Source organism: Colobus angolensis, unplaced genomic scaffold (assembly GCF_000951035.1).
Source record: "Colobus angolensis palliatus isolate OR3802 unplaced genomic scaffold, Cang.pa_1.0 Scaffold302, whole genome shotgun sequence".
Taxonomy (NCBI): Eukaryota; Metazoa; Chordata; class Mammalia; order Primates; family Cercopithecidae; genus Colobus; species Colobus angolensis.
This window is the reverse complement of record NW_012116289.1, coordinates 4295778-4317651: the sequence shown is the minus strand read 5'-3', so window position 1 is coordinate 4317651 and position 21874 is coordinate 4295778. Positions and strand designations below refer to the sequence as shown.

The window sequence follows — 21874 nt, the reverse complement described above, 5'->3', positions numbered from 1 at the left end:
TTAATAAAATAGGGACTATTAGCCATTTGTAAAGGAAACAATCTGAGCATATAAAATTACACTTAGAAATAACACAACAGTAATTCTCACATTTTAAAGGAACTCAGTAAAGACAGAAGACAGAATATTAGATGCTGCAGAAAACAGAATCAGCAAATTAGAAGATATAAGAAGTTCTCCCAAAATTCCGAGTAAACATCTAAAGAGAGAAGATAAATGGGGAATAGATTAAGGAGATGCAACATACGTTTACATTAACATTAAGATAATTTCTGTCCGGGCGCGGTGGCTCAAGCCTGTAATCCCAGCACTTTGGGAGGCCGAGACGGGCGGATCACGAGGTCAGGAGATCGAGACCATCCTGGCTAACACGGTGAAACCCCGTCTCTACTAAAAATACAAAAACTAGCCGGGCGAGGTGGCGGGCGCCTGTAGTCCCAGCTACTCCGGAGGCTGAGGCAGGAGAATGGCGTAAACCCGGGAGGCGGAGCTTGCAGTGAGCTGAGATCCGGCCACTGCACTCCAGTCCGGGCGACAGAGCGAGACTCCGCCTCAAAAAAAAAAAAAAAATTAAGATAATTTCTAAAGGATGATAAGAAAGATCAATGAATAAAATTCAAAGTCCAAGATTATTTAAGCAAAAATTATTTGTTGAGGGAGGAGAAGTACAAAAAAAATCTCTATTTCCTATTGTATAGGACAACAAAATACACACTTTCAGTCCTGGCAAAAAACAAATAGAGAAATATCAAAAGAAAAAGAAAAGAAGAAAATTCTCCTGAGCTCAATTAAGACTTGAATTTTCAATTGAAAAGGCTCAATTATATTTAAATACTAATAAAAAAAAAACCTACAACTGAACAGACACTGACACAATTTCTGAATTTCAAAAATTGAGAAAACGTTCTAGAAACATTTTATCCAGACAGAGAAGAAAAAAGTAAGTTTCCAACAAAAAAAGACAATGGGTTTGGTATCTTTTATTCCACAATACTTCAAAACTAGATAACGATACTTAAAAGGAAGGTTGAAAGAGTTCTAGGCAAAAGGACTGTGACTCTAGTCAGGTTCATACATAATGGCAATGGAGCCTCTCAGTTATGCAAGAACTCATAAAGAAGATGACCCACTTATATCATTCCTCAACCAATTACTCAATGTTTACCAACAACTGACAATAAAGTCAGAACACAATTCCAATAACTGAAGAGAGTACAGAAGAAATGAGCAGTAAACAATGAGTATGCCTGCAAGTAAATTTAAAATAATTGTGGCTAATCTATCACAATCCTGATGTTCATTAAGAAAATAATTTAAGAAAGATGATAAGAAAGACCAAGGGCTAAAAATCTGATTTTAAGTCCCAGATTATTTAAACAAAAATTACTGGCTGAGGGAGGAGTAGTATACTATTTTATAGGATAACAAAACATATACTTTAATTCTTGGCAAAAAAAAAAACAAAAAATTGAGAAATATCAATTTTACAATGATGTCCTATTAGAATTTAAGGGCAATAATTATTAAAAAGAAATATAGTGAACATTAGAGAAAAGATTTTGGTTTCAGATGAACTAAACTGGGTTTAAGGTTCAACTATCACAAATCATGTGAATTTGGATAAATTATTAGCATCTTGAAGTTTTCATGATCTCATCTACAAAATAAGAATAATAGTTTCTTTGTTAGATAATTTTTTTTGAAATTATATATATATATATATATATCCCATTGTCTGACACATGGCACATGTGAGTGTTGGCCATTATTGTTAATAATAAAGGGGAAAAAACTCGATAAATATAACAAAAGACAGAAAAAAAATAAACACTAAAGCCATAGCTATATTAAACAGAAAGCAGAAATGGTTCAAAGAAACACCACCAAACACATCAGTTATCATGATGCTTGAAGCTGGGTTAAGTTTTTCTATTGAAAAATAAAGACCCTTAGATAAGACTTTAAAAATACAGCTACTCTGTATGCTGTTTTTATAAAGACACATCATTCACTCACTCAACAAATATTTGGGTGCTCACTGTGTGCCAGACACTATTCTGGGATCTGGGGATACGGTTAGGAAACAAAATACAAAGGCTTTGACCATTCAGATAGGTAGCACAATCCAGTAGGAAGGTTAAAGACCCTTGGGCTGGGACAGGCCTCGCCATGTTCAAGAAATGTAAGCAGGTCTGTGTGGTGAAGCCAGCAAGCAGGGGAGAGTAGAGTTCAGAGAGGTAACTGGGACAGGTGGGGTAGATTCTACAGAACCTTTGAGGCCTTGTCTGGACTTTAGATTGTACTCTAAATTAGAAGGTGAGGAATTGGAGGGCTCTGAGTATGAGCGATGTGATCAAATTTCCTTTCTTTGGGAAGATTATTCTGATTGCTATATTGAATAAAAATAAGGCCAATATTGAATGAAGGCCACTAAGAGTGGAGGCAGAGAGATCAGTTAGAATATTAATGTAATAATCTAGGAAAGAAAGGACAGTGGCCTAGATCAGAGTGGTAGCAGTGAAGACAGTAAGTAGTTGGACTCCTCTGGACTAGAAGGATTAGTTGACAAGATGAGTTAATTGTTTGGATGTGTAAAATATGAGAAAAAGAAGAGTCAAAGATGACTCCAAGTTTTTTGGCCAGAACACTGGGAAGGATGAGGTTATGAGCAGCTATGATGAGAACAGTAAGGGAAGAGGTGGTGTGAAGGAGTGTGGTTAGGCAGCCAGGTATAGGTATGTGAAATCTGAGGTGCTCTTAGGGGGACAGGGAAAAGTAAAAGCAATAGCCAGTCAGATATTTGAATCTGGAGAGACCAGAACCAGAAATGTAAGTTCAATAGTCATCAGCATATAATGGTACTTAAAGGCATAAAACCAAGACACAGCACCCAGAGACCAGATGTAGACTGAGAAGTACAAGGACTAAGGTCTGGAACACATGGTGTTTACAGACGAATAAGATGAGGAGGAGCGAATGAGGGACGTACAGAAAGCATGGTAAATGAAGTGGAATAAAAAACAGAAGACTGAGTGGTCTAGGAAGGCCAGAAAGGAAAGAGGGGAGAATGAACAACTGTGCCAAGGGCTGCTGACAGGCCAAGGAAGATGAGGTCTGAGAACTGACCACTGGGTTTAGCAATGAGGAGATCACTGGTGACTTTGACAAAGATGGACTAGAGGGTAGTGGGGATGAATGTCTCAGAGGCAGAGTAGAAGACAGAAAGGGAGGAAAAAAATGGGAAAAGAGAACATACAAAACTTTTTCTGAGGAACTTTAAGGAGTGGAGAACTGGGAAAGTCAGTAATTCAAAAGACAAATGGGGTCAAGAAAGGGTTGTTTTCTTCTTAATGAAAATGACAGGATATTGATGAGAGAGAGAATATTGCTGTAGTCCTATAGATTTTTAAAAATTAAAGGGTAAACAAAAGAAAGCAAAAATTTAAAAAGGGTAGCCATATAAGATTAAAGTAGAACTTGAGACAAAAACAATTACGTGGGACAGATATTAACACATATTTGACCAATAAACAATGGAACAGACTAAGAAAGTTGTTAAAATAGTATTTCCCAAAAGAATACTGCACCCAGGTGAATTTATGGACAAGATTTATAAAATCTTCAGGTAAATGATCATTTTTTTGCTATTCAAACTGATTCTGACAATAAAAGGAAGGAAAATATTTCAATTAATTTAAACAAACTAGCAGAAACCAATACCAAAAACTGACAAGAGAAGGTACAAAATCAAGTAATTGTTTCGAGACTGATACAAAAGGTCTTAAATGAAATATAAGTAGTTTAAATCCAGTAACTTAAGAAAACAGATAAAAATCCAGGCAGGAATATAAGGATGGTTCAACATAGACAATATGAATATATTACAATGTCATTTAAAATTTTTAAAAAAGGAAATAATCTCAATAGATGTTAAAAGATCATTTAGTATAAATTCAATTAATGTTAAGATAAAAGTTATTAACCTAGGTATGAAAGTTATTGCTTTGGTATAATAAAGAATATTCTTCTGAAACCAACAGCCACCAAAAACCATACATAATGAATCAAGAACAAGACAAAAATGCCAACTATTATTATCTTTCAATGGTGTCCCAGAAATTTTAATCAGTGTAATAAAACAAGAAAAAGATATTTTTTACAGTATAACTATTAGAAATGAAGAGAGAAAATCATAATTTTTGCAAATGATATAGCAATTTAACTAGAAAACACAAGTGACTAAAATGAAAATTTATTAAAACTGATTTTTTAAGTTCAGTAAAATGGCAGAATGCCAAAGACACATAGGAATCAACAGCTTTTTGCAGACTAAATTAGGCAGATTTCTAATTTAAAATTCTATTTACAAAAGTAAACACCTCCAAAAAATCTCTCTAGTGTTTTCCAATAAAAATGTAATGTGAGTCACATATGTAACTTTAGATAAGCCCAGTTGCCACATTAAAAAAAATATTAAAAATATATTTTATGTAACACGATAACCCAAATTATTATTACAATATATCTAATTGATATTTTTAAATGATTTTTTTCATATTGAGTCTTCAAATTTTAGTGACTTTTGGTAGTTAGCTAACCTGTTTGTGTGTTTGCCACACTTAACAGTGTATTTCACATCCTCACTAGCCACCTGTGGCCAGCAGCTATTGTATCAGACAGAGCAGGTATCATAGGCCTAGATGTGTGCCTAAGAACATCTGTGCAGAACTTACAAACTCAAAAATGGCAAACTGCTACATAGCACAGGAGATTTCAGAAAGAGGACAAACATATTACATATTCATAGATGAGAATAGGAATATGTGTCTTTGAATACTGATATCACTGTTAAGATACCAATTTTCCCTCCCAGGTTATTATATAAATTTAACACAAGTCTAAGCTAAATTCCCATAACATTTATGTAGAAAACCTGACAAAAAGATTTCAAAGACTGGAAGCACAAAGATCAAAGACTATCAAGAAACTTTTTAAATGACAAGTAAGCAAAGATTGGAATTTGCCATATCAGATATTTAAATATCAACTATTTACAATTTATAAAAATTACAACAATATGATACTGGCAGCTCAACAAAGAGACTGTAAGAACTAATATGCATAAGAATTTGGTACAGCATATGACAAAGGGAGAATGAAAAATAAGTGGAAAATGAATACATTAGCAAATACATATTAATAGTATTCAGGCCACTTGTAAAAAACATAAAGTTATATGTCTATTTTATAATGTTCACCAAAATAAATACTACATAAGTCAAAGGTTTAAATGAAGAACTAAAAAGCGGTAAGGTGATTAAAAAATCTATAGTAAATGTTTTTATTATTTTGGAGTGAGAAAAGTTTTCTAGGATAGAAATCAAAGAACGAGAGCAACAGATTGGTTGCTCTCCAACAGATTGGTGATAAAACCATCTATGTACCAAAAGCATAAATAAAAAGCTAATTTTCAACCTGGTAAAATGATTCCAACATACATGAACAATAAAATACTAATACCCTTGATACATAAGTAGCTTTTATAGCTCATTTAGAGAACAAGGTAAACAATCAAAAAAAAAAAAAAAAGACCTAAGGACATAAACAGGCCAATTCCCAGGAGAAAATACAAATGTTCACCTATGAAACTGGCAAAGATGAAAAGACGATGATCATGTCTGACAAAGGCGTAAAGGAATGGGTAACTGCTGTGAACAACCTTTCCTGAAGGAAACTTGGCAGTATGCATAAAATGCCTTAAAAACACATACAGTCATGTGCCACATAACAATGTTTCAGCTCACAACATTCCACATATATGACAGCAGTCCCCTAACATCAGAATGGAGCTGAAAAATGTCTATCACCTAGTGACATCACAGCCATCATAATGCAGCAGCATAACACGTTACTCACATGTTTGTATAAAGTACATTATACTTGATAGTGATAACAATGATGTTACTGGTTTGTGTATGTACTATGCTATAATTTTTATAATTATTTCATGGTGTACTCCTTCTGCTTATCAAAAAAAAAAAAAGTTAACTGTGAAACAGTCTCAGGCAGATCCTCTGGCAGGTATTCCAGAAGAAGGCATTATCATTACAGAAGATGTGTGTTATTGCCCCTGAAGACGTTCAGTGACAGAAGATGTGGAGGTGTAAGACAGTGATATTGATAATCCTGACCCACGGTAGACCTGATGTGTCTGATTATGTCTTAGGTTTTAATAAAAATGTTTAAAAAGTAAAAAAAAAAAAAAAAAATTGAAATAACTTACAGAATAAGGATATAAAGAAAAATGTTTTTGTACAGTTGTGCAATGTGTATGTTTTAAGCTAACCTCTTAAAGGAGAGTCAAAAAGTTAAAAAAAAAGTTAAAAAGTTTAGAAAGTAAAACAGTTACAATAAGCTATGGTTAATTTATTCTTAAAGAAAAATATTCTTTATAAATTTGGTATAGCCTAAGTGTACAGTGTTTATAAAGTCTACAGTAGTGTACAGCAATGTCCTGGGCCTTCATATTCACTGAGCACTCACCCAGAGCAAATTCCAGACCTTAAGCTCCATTCATGGTGAGTGCCCTATACAGGTGTACCACTTTTCATGTTTTACACTGTATTTTTACTATGCCTTTTTAATGTTTAGGTTCATAAATACCTACCCTTGCATTACAGCCGCCTGCAGTATTCAGTACAGTAACATGCAACACGGTACGGTTTGTAGTCTAGGATCAATAGACCATACCAAATAGCCTACGTGTGTAGTAGGCTGCACCATCTGGGTTTGTGTAAATACACTCTATGACGTTTTCACAATGACAAAATCTCTAAACAATGCATTTCTCAGAAAGCAGCCCTCCTGTTAAGTGACTCATGACTATACATCTTTCCACTTATATGAGGTACCCAGACTAGATAAATTCATAGATGCAGAAAGTAGGATACAGATTATCAGGGCCTCAAAGGGACAGTAAATTGGAAGTTATTTTAATGGGTACAGAGTTTCTATTTGGGATGATGAAAACATTCTGGAAACGGATAGCAGTGATGGTTACGCGACATCATGAATGTACTTAATGTCACTGAATTGTACACTTTAAAATGGTTAAAATGGTCAATTTTACGTTATATATATTTTACCACAACTTCTAAAACCTCTATTGCATGGCTATGAAGTTTATTAAACCATTCTTCTATTATTGAATATTTGGGTTCTTTTTCCAAATTTTTAAACAATTAAAAATAATACTATGGTAAAAAAAAATCCTTTGACTCAGCATTTTAATTTTTGGATATTTATCTTATGGTAATAATTAAGAAGATGTATAAAGATATGTATTTTCCTCCTGGCACTATTTGTAACAGCAAAAAATCAGAAACCTAAATAACTAATGCATAGGATTAGTCAAATAAATTAGAGCATATAATGGAAAATTAGAAAGCCAATAAAAAGTGTACTGCAGACATATATCTGTTTATATTAAGGGGGAAAATTAAAAATAATATAGTTGGCAAGATAAACTTTAAAGGAAGTAAATGTTCACATGTGCATAAGAAAGTATCTGAAAGAATATATAATGGGTTTTGCCAGCGGTCATCTCTAAGGAAATGGAGTTGCACTGCTTTTTTATGCTCTTTTTCTTACTTGTCCATATTTTCTGATTTTTTGGCAATGCACACAAACTCTTTTAGTAAAAAGAAAAAAATTAATGAAAGAAACTTAATTTTGAATACAACATAGATAACTCCTCCCAGTTATTTTTCCTTTCTCAGAAGTGTACTGGACAAAGTTAACCGCACCTCCCGCCAAAAAAGAAACACAAAATGCCAACGAATGACTCTCTAAAGCTTGTTAGTATATGAAACCAGCCAATAATTGTTTCTCCAATCTGAGAAACCAGACATTAGATTATATAAAGATATCCCTTTGGGCTTTTGGTTTGCTTCCTGGTTGACCATGGCAGGTATATTACAAAGCAGTAATGAAAATACTTTTTATTTTTGCCAGTGAGGTGGGTTTTCTTTTAGAAATGAGGAAGACGATGTCCCTGAAGAGTAAGGCTACACACAAAGTGAGACATTCAAGTACCTCAATGGAACCTAATAAAATTAGAGCAAGAAAACTAAAACACCTTTAAGAGTATCCCAAAAGCTTGTGTAGCTGTAGAAGGATTAAAACTGTGAATTTTGAGGTATAAGCCAACAGATCCAATCCTAACGGCATTTTTGTTTGGGTGTCCCACACATTAAGTTGTAAATCTGAAACAGGAAACTTGAAATCATTAAGGTCACATATTTATAACATCATATTCAATTAGGTTAGAAAAGTGCAATATCTGTCATCATGTCATAAAAAGATGTGTTTTTCTCTCAGATCTCTTATAAAGAAAAGCTCCCTATATTGTTAAGGATAGGGCTGTTTTCAATCAGTTACAAGGAGCAATTCAATTACTAGATGGTTTAGTGCAGTAACTGACTCCAGACTAATTTAATTTCTTTAGGTCTCTAAAGATCAATTGATCTGATTTGTCCCATCCCCAAAGGCTGTTTATGAAAAATTCAGACTTAAATATCTGGAAATGAAATCCAAAACCTCGGCCAATTTCACACTACTTAGGTCATCTTGGAAACTTTCAGCTAGTCATGTAAAGAGTGCTGTCTTTGCCCTCAGACCATTGAAAGCTACTTAGCTTCGTGTACATGTGAGTGCTCCCACATCAGGATGCTTATTCAATAAGTGGAAAATGTGGCCGCATGCATTATCAAATCTGCCGTTCTAAAGAGCAGTCAGACTGAGTACCTCCTATCTTGTAAACCCATGTGCAACTACAAGGCTATTTTTACTCTAGGAGTAGTTTATTAAGACTATGAAACATAGAGTTACGTGGGATAAAAGTTATTAGATGAAATGCTCATATAACAGGATGAAGAACTTGTAATTATTTTACATTTTTAGATTTATAAAATGCTGTCATAAATGCCAGCTTATTTGATTCTCAGAATAAACCTCTGAGGTGAGCAGGGTTATTTTTTCCATTTTCTAGATGAGGGAACAGACTCAGAAGTCTGGTGACTTCTTCAGGATCACTCACCCAGGAGAAGGCAGAGGTGAGACTCTAAGTCCTAACTTTTTTTTTCTCCCAATATATCGTGTGTACCCCCATGGTCTGAGACAGAAACTATGACACACACTATAAAAACCGATCACTATCACCCCACTGCATCACTGTCTCCATTCTTACTTAATACCTGAATAAAACTGAGAAAAAGTTCACTTATAACAATCCCAACTGCATAAACCCACTGCAGCAGGGCTTCTGGCTCTCAGAAACAGGAAATAAAGTCATGCCTAAATGAAGTTGCCTTTTGCAAGTGGACTCCTTTGTTGCCCCCTCACTGCTGGTACCACATTCTCAGTGACTTGTATCCCACCTAATTTGAGAGTTACCACTTGCCTTCTCTCTGCACTTTGCAACGGATTTTCAATCACAGGCTCAAGTTTCTTTTCCTGATCTCGACACTTCCAACCAACTTGTCAAGCTCTCCAACTATTTAATCTTTCTTTTCTGCTCAAATCCCATAGTTCCTGCCCAACATTCAGCCTCTCCTGCTAGCTCCTCTGTTTTCCCACTGAGCCTCTAAGTCTGTTCCCCTAAATCAAACCTCCACCTCACATTCTGCCACTTGGGAAGGCTTAGGAAGGCTGAGACAGGGGTTGTTAAAATACGTAATTATCTCTTAATTTGAGTTGCCAAGATAGGTTAGACAGAAGTGCTGAGGTCAGGAGATGTGGCTATGTGGGTGACAAAGAGTGCAGCAGAAATGTGCAGCAGTTAGTAGGGAAATTACACAAAGATGTAGAGATAAAGTAAATCAGTGGTTCTGGTGTTTAGGGAACTTCCCTGGTCAACCAAGACACTGGGCCACATAAAAGAATTAGTTCGTTTAAGAAGTACAAATAATCAGTCAGGTTTAAAAATCTTCTCTTTGAAAAACAATTTTTGATGTTCATACTGGGCAAAACATGTATCTCCATATAGTCATTACTCATCACCTCAGTGGTCTCAAACTGCATGAACCATTTTAATTGAGTAAAAAGTAGGGTAAGTTACAGGCACATGATTTTACTTGTCTTCTTAGAGGTCCTGAGGCCTGCCCGATGTCTCTCCTATTAAATATAAGCAGTCTACTATATTGGTAAAATTATGTGACCTTGAACTAAATTACATCTCATTGTTTTAAAATTCCAAACTACCCTTACACTCTTTGTGTTAGCAAATATATCTACTTGGGAAGGTAAAAGGCTATCACAGTTCTGTTTCTCTACAGACTGCCACTCATTGAGACATGAAGCTTCAGAATATCAAGAGGACTAAGTCTTTAATAACAACAAAGCCCTATTTTTTATAGTAGAATAAATGTCCTGACCAAAGAAACTATTTTACTCAGAAATTAAGCATATAATAGATCCAGTCACGGTAGCTGTCAGACTTAAGCAGTTGCATGTGTACCAGGAATGGGGCACAGAGAATAGAAGACTATACATAGTAAGGTTATGATTCTCTGGTGTCGAAAGGAGTGTGTTGTTACAAACTCCCTCTTCTCTTGATCTTATCTGAACAAGAAAGTAAACAGAAAATTCTCATTACCTCTCAATGTCAGTGAGCCTGGAGGAATCCCGGAATCCTTTGGCAAAAGGATTGCTATCTATTTTCAGCTTCGTTATCTGGAGAAAGAATGGGTACAAAACAGTATCATTTCTGAGGTCAAGGAAGTAAAATCAGAAATAGTATGTTCATTCTCCATAGCACGCCAAGAATATCTTAATGTTTCTCAGTGTCGTGAGAAGGGTGGAAAGTGCTACACATGTTCACGAGAGGGACAAATCCCACCCAGGTGGGATGGGAGGGGAAGGCCTCAGAGAGGAGTATTAAGGACAGGCTGGAGGTCGACAGATAGATACAATTAGGGATGGGAGCCTTTGAGGCAAAAGTAGATGTGAACTGGGGTGTGTAGTATTTAATATATTATATAATATGTCAAAGGCTAGGGCTGAACTGAGGAATGGGAGAGCCACCTAAATGGGATAATTATGCAGAATTCCAGCACTGATAGGAATGAAAGTAAGAATGCAGTCTCATTTGACTTGGTGACATCTTTTTTAGTACTGTGAGTACATACACATACCATAATAGATAAAAGGTAAAATGGCCAATAATAGCCTCATGTTCAATATGATATTGATATACATGACATAAAGCCTTCTGAATAGAAATTTTCTCCTATTTCCCTTTCCATTTGACTAAATCAGAATCAAATTAGTCCATCTTTTGTTATCCTTCTATGAAATGTTATTTATAAATTCTATGTTTTTATGGAAAAATACATTCTAATAATAATCACAGACTGAAATATTAAATGTCCATGCTATGGTGTTCAGAATTTCCATAGTACTACTATTAGTGTAGAAAGATCCATGAAATTATATGCACCATGCCTCTGAAGGAGAATACATTAAGTTGCAACAAAAAAATACAGGAAACACTGATTAAAAGATACTCAACATGGAAAATCCTGGAATTGTTAGAGCTGAACGGAAGCTGAGAGACCATCTAGCCCATAGTCTTATCCGACAGATAATCACACACAGACTCAAAAAGCACAAGGGCCAAGATTCAGCTGGTCAGTAACTGAATTAGAACCAAGAAAACCTTTAAGGAGTCATAGCTTCTCAGTATCAAAATTAGAACCCATGGTCACCTTTAGAGAGAAATGCATGCTAAAGATTCTTAACATGGGGGAAACAAGTTACAGGCATGTCTTCTTCTTTCAAAGTAAGGAGTACACAATCAAAACAGATAGTTTGAAATACCTCTTGCCAGGCCGGGCACCATGGCTCACGCCTGTAATCCCAGCACTTTGGGAGGCCCAGGCAGGCAGACCACAAAGTCAGGAGTTCAAAACCAGCCTGATCAACATGGTGAAACCCCGCCTCTACTAAAAATAAAAAATTAGCCAGGCATGGTGGCATGTGCCTGTAATCCCACCTACTCAGGAGGCTGAGGCAGGAGAATCACCTGAACCTAGGAGGCAGAGGCTGCAGCGAGCCGAGATCACGCCACTGCACTCCAGTCTGGGCAACAAGAGCAAGAGCAAGACTCTCTCTCAAAAGAAAAAAAAAAAAAAAAAGAAAAAAAGAAATACTCTTGCCAAAAAGCAACTTTCTCCCCAGTCGGAGTACATCTATAGAACACTTTAAACTGTTAACACGTGAGGAATTTCTTTTTTCATTTCAAAAGAAATGTGGTTTTTTTCTTTTTTATGGTTTCTGAAAGTGATCTAAACCAAGGCACAAGCTGCAAAGAAACTATTTATGCCTCGCTTAAAATGAAACCCCCCATACTAACCCAGCCAGAAAGACTCCTCTATCAATAACACTGGCAAATTATAAGATTAACTCTTTGATAATACTAATTTTAAAAAACATTTGTTCACGCCTATAATCCCAGCACTTTGGGAGGCCGAGGCGGGCAGATCACAAGGTCAGGAGATCGAGACCAGCCTGGCTAACACAGCGAAACCCCGTCTCTACGAAAAATACAAAAACATTAGCTGGGCATGGTGGCGGGTGCCTGTAGTCCCAGCTACTTGGGAGGCTGAGGTGGGAGAATGGTGTGAACCCGGGAGGGAGCTTGCAGTGAGCCGAGACCCTACCACTGCACTCCAGCCTGGGCGACAGAGCCAGATTCTGCCTCCAAAACAAAGCAGAACAAAACAAAAAAAAACACATTTGCCTCAGAAATGCTCATTTTTAGCCCATGAACATTCACTGTTGAGCAGCTAAAGAAAATAGCTATGCTATGGCATTGGTAAGGAAGTCTTGTTTCATCCACTCATTCCGACTAGGACTTGTTTTTGAAGGTCAGTTTTGGGAGGAAGGAGAAAGTATTTTTTTGTTTGAAATAAATTACAAACATCTTCTAAAGCCCAGGCAATCAATATAGTCTACAATTACAAATATCAACAAGATTTTAAAATCCTCCAAGACATGAGCTATGCCTCTTTGTAATGAACAACTATATTTAAAATACATTCTACTCCTGAAGTACTTTATAGTTCATTAATATGCTTTCACAATAATTCAGCAAATAATGAGGATTAATCACCACGCACATGCACTGCGCCAGATGTCGGGATGGCACGCACAGCTAATCAGAGCTGGAACTGCCTCTAAATGATGTTAAAGAAGGTGGCACCACCTCCAACACACAGTTAGAGACATTAAGGGTGAATCAAACCCACAGGAAATTTTCAAACTGAAACTGTGAGGTGGAGCAATAAAGGTAAGCCTGCCTTTAAATAGCACATTTATAAAATTGAAAGTAAATAGGCTTGCCAATGGATAAAATTTTCTACAGACAAAAACAGATAATGTATCTGATGAAAAAATCATTTTGAAAGAACTGTTTACAGCCATCTCTCTAAGATATGAATATATCAAGCTTTTTCTGAGTCTTTACAAACGAAAAGGGTAGAAGGTATTACCTATCTGTTCTAATGATTAAAGATGGACTTTTGACATATTTTATCTCTGAAAAGAATTCTGAAAATCACATTTCTTGTTCTTTTTTCAAAAGATAAAGACTATTGGTTCAGAATATGATTGAGAAGTTATCTTAAATTCTTCAGTGCTCTAATACCACAGAAAATACATACTCTCAAAACACGTGTTGCTCAACTGATGTGTCACCATATCTAATAATACTGCCATACTCTGAGCAAAGGAGTAACTTAAATTCAACATGAGTTTTCAGATTTCTTCGAATTTTCTCTCATTATGAGAATTATCTACTTCGAATATCATTTTAATCCAACTTTCATAATTCCTAGGAGTATCAGTGGAAATTTCTTTACATTTTGATATAATTTCAAACTTCAGGAAAGTTGCAAGAATAGTACAAGGTGCTCTTATACACCCAGATTTATCAATTAACTACAGCAATGATTTAATTTTAGTGCACTAATTAGAAAAAGAATTCAAAACAATTACTTTCTCTATTTCTACTTAATCTAATTCTAGAGAAAATTGCTTTTGCATGTGAGAGCAGAAAAAACCTGAACGGATTTATTATCACTAAAATCGTATGGGAGCTCTGGGTTGATGCTACACATTTCTGAACAGCTTTTATGCGGTACTAATAATTAGCAGCACAGAGATTGTGGATTAAACTTCTTTGTGAGCCCAACATGTTCCTTGTAGCCCACTGTCACTAGACTCTGAATCTACTAGGGTGTCCACAATAAGAACCCCACAAATATTTGTTGAGTTTTACCTCAAGAACAAGCACAGTCAGAAATATGATCTCACCTTTTCACCAATTATGAACTAAGTGAAACCATGAATTCACAGGAAAAGTATTTCATTTTTTAAATTTAAAGATAAAATAATTTTTAAATAGCAAAATTTTAACATTCTAGGTAATCATACATTTTAAAAGGTCAGATATAGAGTTTATGCCACAATATTTAAATAAAGGCCAGTAGCTATAAAGAAATTCATTTTTTAAGGTGTAGTTTTACATCTCTTTATGAAATTTGGGATAAATGAAAAAAAAAAACACTTGAGAACTGATGAGAAAAAGAAACTGAGTTACAGACAGTGATTTCAGTTGGACACCATTTCATTCATGTCCAAAGAGAGGATGCCTGCAGCTTGTAATGCTGTTGAACAAATCACCTGTATCAAACGTAATCCTAAAAGAAGTATCAAAAATAAATCAGCTACCAAACATTGTATGTACAGAAACCAGAGGTATGGCTTCTTTATAACTCAAAAATTCTTAAAAGCAGCAAAGTTTCTCACTTCATCAAGAAAAAACACTAACAAGCATGGTTAGTAGTATGTGCTTAAGAAATGCTGCTGTTTAGTGTGGGTCTACATATATCCAAATTACTAATTCAGTCCAAAACACAACCCTGCTTTTTCATGTATTGAAATAATACAGAAGAACATAATGCAATTCCTAACCAGAATGTTCACTCTTTTGGCATCTCTATTATTTTTAAATAAATGTGTGGAGGGCAAATGGTGACACTACCTGCTGTGCAAAAGAGAAGGGGACCTTTTGCAGTGTTTATCCTGTACAGTATCACTGGACTCTGAATCCAGCTAGGGTTCCCAGCCACAAGGTAAAATTGGCCTTCAGAGACCATTTCTCCAATTATCAGGAAAATATCTGACCAAAGGCATTTAAAAATGAAACTTGACCTACACTTCAACTCTACAGCAATGTTCTGCCTGCTCAAAAACAATGCATGACCTTTCAATCTTAAATTATAAAATAGTTTGTTGAAAGTGTAATGTATTTAGCTTTTATCCAATAATGTAAAGAAATGCAATCATTCCCTTGCAAAAACCAGAGAAAGAAACAGCAAATAAAACGTCCTATTTTCATTACTTATAAGTGAAACTACAAGGCACAATAAATGAGGAATTTTTTCACAAATTGTTTTGGAAACTCTGACTTGGATTTCAATAGACATAAAAATAGCAGTCATATCCAAAGCTTAAGATATATGAAAGTGGTCCTAAATGTGAATTTTTAAATCTTCCTCTCTTTTCTCCTCCCTCTCTGTTCTTTTTATGTGAAAAAATTCTAATACTATACCTAGTATATATTTACTCTATTTCCTATATAGTTATTATATATTATAGGCTATTATATGCTGCAGGATAATTATTGTATGTTATAGGAAAATTACTACACAAACTTGGCAGAGCAGTGAAGTCAAAGTAGATGGTAGAAGGTCTAGAAAGAGTCAAGGATAACTCTAGAAAATGACACAGGACTAACGGAAATGCTAACCCACAAGTCCATTTATTCACTAAACATATGTTTACTGAGCACCGACAAGATGAATTTTGACTGGTCTTACGAGGTTTATAAACCATTTGCAAAACTGGCCTGTTAGGACACCAAATCAAATTGTTGACTATTAACTGGATTTTTATTTTAAAGGCCTATGGCTTTGTGCAAGGGGCTATGGTTTTAAAGGTGGATATAGAAAAATAAACTCAGAGATAGTAATATCTATGAGAAAATTAATTCTGAATTTAGTCACTTTCATTGTGGTTACTCAGCAATGAAATGACATACTAATCATATTTATACTTAATGCAAGAAAGAATAGCTGGGCACTCATGGCTGGATTTTGATGTCATTTATGATATTAATTAGAAATAAACCTTTGCAAAAGGAGCAACTTGTGTTGAAATGTGTGTATTAGTATCTTCACCTATTTCCATTACCCATATTTTCAAAGTCAGTTTTCGATGACACTGTCAGTGGTCACCACTTCCTTGGCCTTGCAATCTATCATGATGTCACCCAAAAGAAGGAATTAAAACCCAGAAGATCAAAACCTCATACTGGTTCTGTCGCTTACCAGATTTGTGACCTTGGGTGAATGTCTTAACCACTCTGACCTCAATTTCTAATTCTACAAAATGGGACTCGTGGGGCCTTCTTCAAGGCATCAGTGTCAGAATTGAATGAGGTGTTTAGAAAAAAATGTGGAAAGAGTTTTCTAAATTAAAAGAAATAAATCCAAACCATGAATTTTAGCTGGATCCTAGTTCAGAGGGGGTTTGGGGACAGTTGGTCTATCCTGAAAATTTTAATATAAACTGAGTATTAGGTGATAAAAAGAACAAATTCTTATAAATGTTCTTAACTGTGATAAAGATGTTGGTATTACAAAAATAATGTCCTAATTGTCAGAATAGGCTTACAGAGTGTTTAGAAGTGTCATGAGGCATGCAACTTAGTTTTAAAAGGGGAGGGAAGAAAATGGGAAGGAAGAGGGGAAGTACATATGCATATAGAGAGAGGAAGAGCGAGGAAAGAGAAAATTTGGGGGAAAAGCAAATTTGGCATTGCTGAATCTGGGTGGAAGGCATGTGAGGTTCATTTTACTATTTGTTTAGTTTTTTGTATATCTGAAACTTGTTCTAAATAAAAAATTGAGTGGAAAAACAAGAATTAAATGAGAAAATGTCATTAAAGATGTGGCTCCAGTTGGATGCAGTGAGTACCAGCAGATGTTCTGACCTCCTGTTTAAGATGATCATCATCGTGTTACACTTGCTGATGTGTGGTGTGAGCAGCACATTTGTTTAAAAAAAAAAAAAAAAGAGCATAAAGAGTTGATGCCCTCTAAAATTGATGTCTCAGAGTCTATCAGGGCCAAGAGCTGAGAGGGGGTGAAGTTCTGCTTCTGCACTCACAGCTTAGAGGTTAAGGGCACTCCCTCTTGAATCTTAACCACCTGAATACAAATCTGCAATGGGAGGAGCAAGGTCACTTCAGATGACTTAAATTTTAACTCGTGCCTCAATTACCCCAACTGTATGATGCTGAATAAAATTACGATTGTTCCTATCTCACAATATCGTTGAGAAGATCAAGTATGATTATGAATTCAAGTAGTGTCTTGCACATAGTAAATACCCAAATGGTAGTTATTGTTATTTGTATTATGTAATTAAGACCCTCCTATGATATGAGAGGTCCCACCAACACTTAGGCAGGCTTGCTGTCTCACCTATTAAACCAAATCTCAGGCATTATACTTTAAAGTTTACTAGAAATTTTAATTTTTCTTTGTCTCTATAATTTTCACTAAAAAAATAAAGAAGAAAACAATTTACCTCTTCTTCCTTTGGCCCTCTTTAAAAAGAATTATGATAAAAGGAATGAGGTTTCCACATGACAAGTGTCTATGTCATTCCCAAACATCAATAAGGTTTCTTAAGTTAGCGTAAATTTAAATTGTTATAATATATTAGCTTGGTATATATTATAAAAGCTATAAAATCAATTAGTGTAAAATGAATGGAATGTTTTAGGAATCTTTTTAGAGCCTAAGATATTTGCATTCCATGTGCCCTCAAATAAATTAAAAACAGGATTGCTGGTTTCAGTGTTCCAGATTCTCAGAGAAATAGCATTAGTGCTTTAGGCCTTTGAAGGCTTCCATCTAACCCCTAACTTTTAGCTTGGGCATTCTGTGAATGTTTCCACTCCTGTGTTATCATGTTGGAGATAATTTAAAGGTTACAATACTTGTCTTTACTATAAGATGACCAGCGTGATAATAATTATGCCTTAATTTATCTCATTAACTAATACACCACTAAAATTTTAAAATCCAAATGGTGACAAATTCTCTTTAGACATTTCTGAGATAGCCCAATCATAACCACATGCCTTATTTACAGAGCAACTTACAGCTTCCAAGGGCTTGTTTGGAACAAGCCTACACACATCACTATGTTTGATCTTCACAGCAATCCCCTAAAATGGTCTGGTCACTTCTTGGCCCTAATATATAGGTAAGGAAAATAGCAGCCACTGGTGAAATGAAATCTACTCAAAGTTGTACAGAAATCCTAGGAGAGTAAGCCTTACATGCATCCACTCTGGCCGCCTGCCCACATCCCTTTTCCAGGCTTCTACTATCTCATTTGTGTGAGGCTGGCTGTGATGTCAGCTTCATCTTGCCTTTCCCGAGAGTCTCCACACCACCTCACTTCCAGGTGACCATCCTCCTCTGGACTCTGAGCCACTGCCAGGCAGTATCTAACAGCTACTCACTCAGAACCCAAAACCTAACAACATCAAGACAAGAGGAGAGCAACAGTCTTGGCTACCTATGACCAATGAAACAAACACAAGACACAAAGACACAGAGAGGTCATGAACAACTGAATGTGTCAAGTAAACTGAGCATGTGACTTCCTTTTATACTCAAGCGTATGAAAAGGAATTCTATTGCTGGTCCTTTCTGACAGAGAGAAGTTACTCACCCTCTCTTAGCTTCAGCTTCCTCACCTATGGAGTGTTAGTACTGCCACAGCCCCTAAAGCTTACACTAGGCACAAAAGAAGAAAATGTATGGGGAGTATCTATCAGTACGTGGCCCTTAGTATGGCCTTGATAAATATTTACTAAGTTGGAATAAGCCCTGTGGATGAAGAAATGCATTAAGTTTACTTTTTTAAATTTTATTTATTTTTTTGAGGTGGAGTCTCACTTTGTCGCCCAGGCTGGAGTGCAGCTCACTGCAACCTCCACCTCCCAGGTTCCCAGGTTCAAGCAATTCTCCTGCCTCAGCCTCCCGAGTAGCTGGGACTACAGGCACCTGCTACCACGCCCAGGTAATTTTTGTATTTTTAGTAGAGACAGGGTTTCACCATGTTGGCCAAGTTGGTCTTGAACTCCTGACCTCAGGTGATCCACCCACCCTGGCCTCCCAAAGTGCTGGGATTACAGGCGTGAGCCACCGCACCTGGCCAGAAATGCATTAATCTTAAATGTGATGTACAACAGATAGTAAAAAATATAGGTTGAGTATCCCTTATCTGAAATGCTTGGGACCAAAAGTATTTTGGATCTCAGATTTTCTCAGATTTGGGAATTTTGCATTATACTTACAGGTTAAGCATCCTTAATCTACAAATCTAAAATCTGAAATGCTCCAATGAGCATTTCCTTTGAGTGCCATGTCAATGCTCAAAAAGTTTCAGATTTTGGAGCATTCAGATTTTGGGTTTTTGTATTAGGGATACTCACCCTGCATATAACTCAATAATATAAATCAGATATCTTGATGTTACATACTACTACAGTTTACTATCTAAAAAGACATTTAAAGTCATTTTGCCAGAATTATCTCACCCTAAACTATAGCTGAATAAACTTCACAAAATATCACAAGTATCAGCAGTTTGGACAGTTGGATAGAATAGGTGTGTTTAATTCAGCAGAGAAACTGAGCCTTTAAACATTATGAAGCAACAAGAACATGGTTATACATGTTACCAGAAGGAGGAAAAAGAGGCAAGTAACTTTCTGGAGAAGAAAATGTGAGAAGACAGAGTGGGATGAGTATGGGTGGGGAAGTGGGCATTTAAAAACCTCACCCATAATATAGAGATTCTAGAAAATACCGTGTAATACACAGTCATTCAACACACTCTTAGAGGTCCTAGCACTGAAACTCAATAGCTCTCTGCAAAGTGAACATCCATTTTGAGTACTGGGATATCTCTTCTCTCCAAGGAAATGTAAGAACTTCCTAAATCCTTCTCTTATGCAGGAACTAAATTGTGAACTGTACACTCACCAGTTGATTCTGGTAGGCAGTGACTGCCGTAAAAACTGTTTCTGGAAAGATGAAAGTTCTAAATTCTTCAGACTTCAGGTTGAGCAGTGAGGCTGTGTGGTCTTTCTTCTTAATGATGTGCACCCTTGGCTGGTACTTATGCATTGAGTTCAAAATTATCTACAACAAAAAGATGGCAAGTACTGAATTTTACATACTTATACTGCTAAACAGGTGAAATTACAGTGAGGCAAGAAAGAACGAAATGGTCTACAATTTCAAAGTCAATTTTAAGATACGGATCTACTCTTTCCAGCCTTAAGGCAAATCATTTTCACAAGATCCTGCAGAGTCATTGTTGTGAATCACATTTTACCAAAACAACTGCAAACCACACAGGTTGTTTCAAGTGTCCTTTCTAAAATGGTAGGGGGAGGGGTTATCTGAAAGATAGTTTCACCTATTTTTAAAAATAGTCTTTTAAATACTTTTGGTTTGCTAGTCAAGTTAGACCAAAGGACGCAAATCTAAATTTTCTAGAATAAGAAATCATATATTCTAAGAGGCCAGACTATTATTTATGGAGAAAAAAACAAAAGAGTTTAGAAAAGCAGTGTGGTGTTAGACAGACTTGGGTTAAAATTTTGAATCTGTCAGTTTCTAGTCCTTTAATCCTGAGCCAAGTGATCTCATCTCTCCAATTCCTAGTTTTCTCATATGCAAAAACAGTACTAACCTCATAGGGCTGGCACACAGGAAACAGGAAGTGCTCAGTAAATGTGAACTGTATTATTATTAGTAATAGAAGGAGTATTTATGACAGCTTCCTTGATTTCTAACTTCCAGTTATTAAACCAAACTTGAATCATGATAGCCATCTTCCATTCTGTAGCCAGTAAAAGTTGCCAAGTACTCAGAAATCGTAAAGACACCCTCGTTAACAAGGCAGCCAATAGATAGTATTTTTCATATAGCTTTTAAATAAAATATAAAAGCTAGCCATTATGAATCAGGGCAATAAAATTCAATTTCAGATAGAAAAGGTTTCTCACATCTTCCCTCCTGCCATCCAGACAGCTATCTAAGTCTGCAAAAGTTGGGGGTATGTCTTTCTGGGGATGAGAGGGCTCACATTGTATGCCCTCCTCTCCAAGGAGCTAGCAGAGAGTGCAATTCTCCGTGACATATGATAAACAGCCTGGCAGGACCAATGGCACTCTGCTGGTTGCTGCTGCTAGTTATGCAACTGATGGCTCCCCGGCTTTCTTGGCTAACCTGGGTGTGGGGCATGAGTGTTTCTGCCGATTGACTTTAGCAGAGTTGAATACTAGTCACTGTGGGATAACTGATATATAATCGCTCGCTCTCTGTGCTGAGATGTAAGCCAACCTAAAGTTACAGGGTTTCAACTGCAATTGAATTTTGAACATGCTGCCTTTTTATGATCTCAAACTGGAACAGGAATAACTGAAACAAAGGAGATCTTCAAATGAATCAAAATAATGTTTTTGAATGATAATATGATCTCTTTGTATAATGCATTTATTCCAAGGATTTCAAGTGATCGATCCTCAGCCAAATGCTTGAATAAAGTTGAAGCAACAAAACCAAACATTTTCCTCCTATCACTAATATAAGAAAAAAAAATTAACATTCATCATATATTCTACTGAGAAGATAGGAAGAATTTTCAAATCACACCC

At 36.0% G+C, this 21874-nt stretch overlaps 1 protein-coding gene across 1 annotated transcript in view; it reads right to left on the bottom strand.

Moving 5' to 3' along the window:
• TBX20 (T-box 20) overlaps window positions 1–21874 on the bottom strand; it is a 44358-nt gene that overhangs the window by 10846 nt on the left and 11638 nt on the right. The window contains exons 5-6 of the mRNA XM_011950172.1: window positions 20193–20351; window positions 10655–10731 (exon numbers count right to left, since the gene is read on the bottom strand). Of these exons, the coding sequence (XP_011805562.1) occupies window positions 10655–10731; window positions 20193–20351 (236 nt within the window). The remainder of the gene's footprint in view (window positions 1–10654; window positions 10732–20192; window positions 20352–21874) is intronic.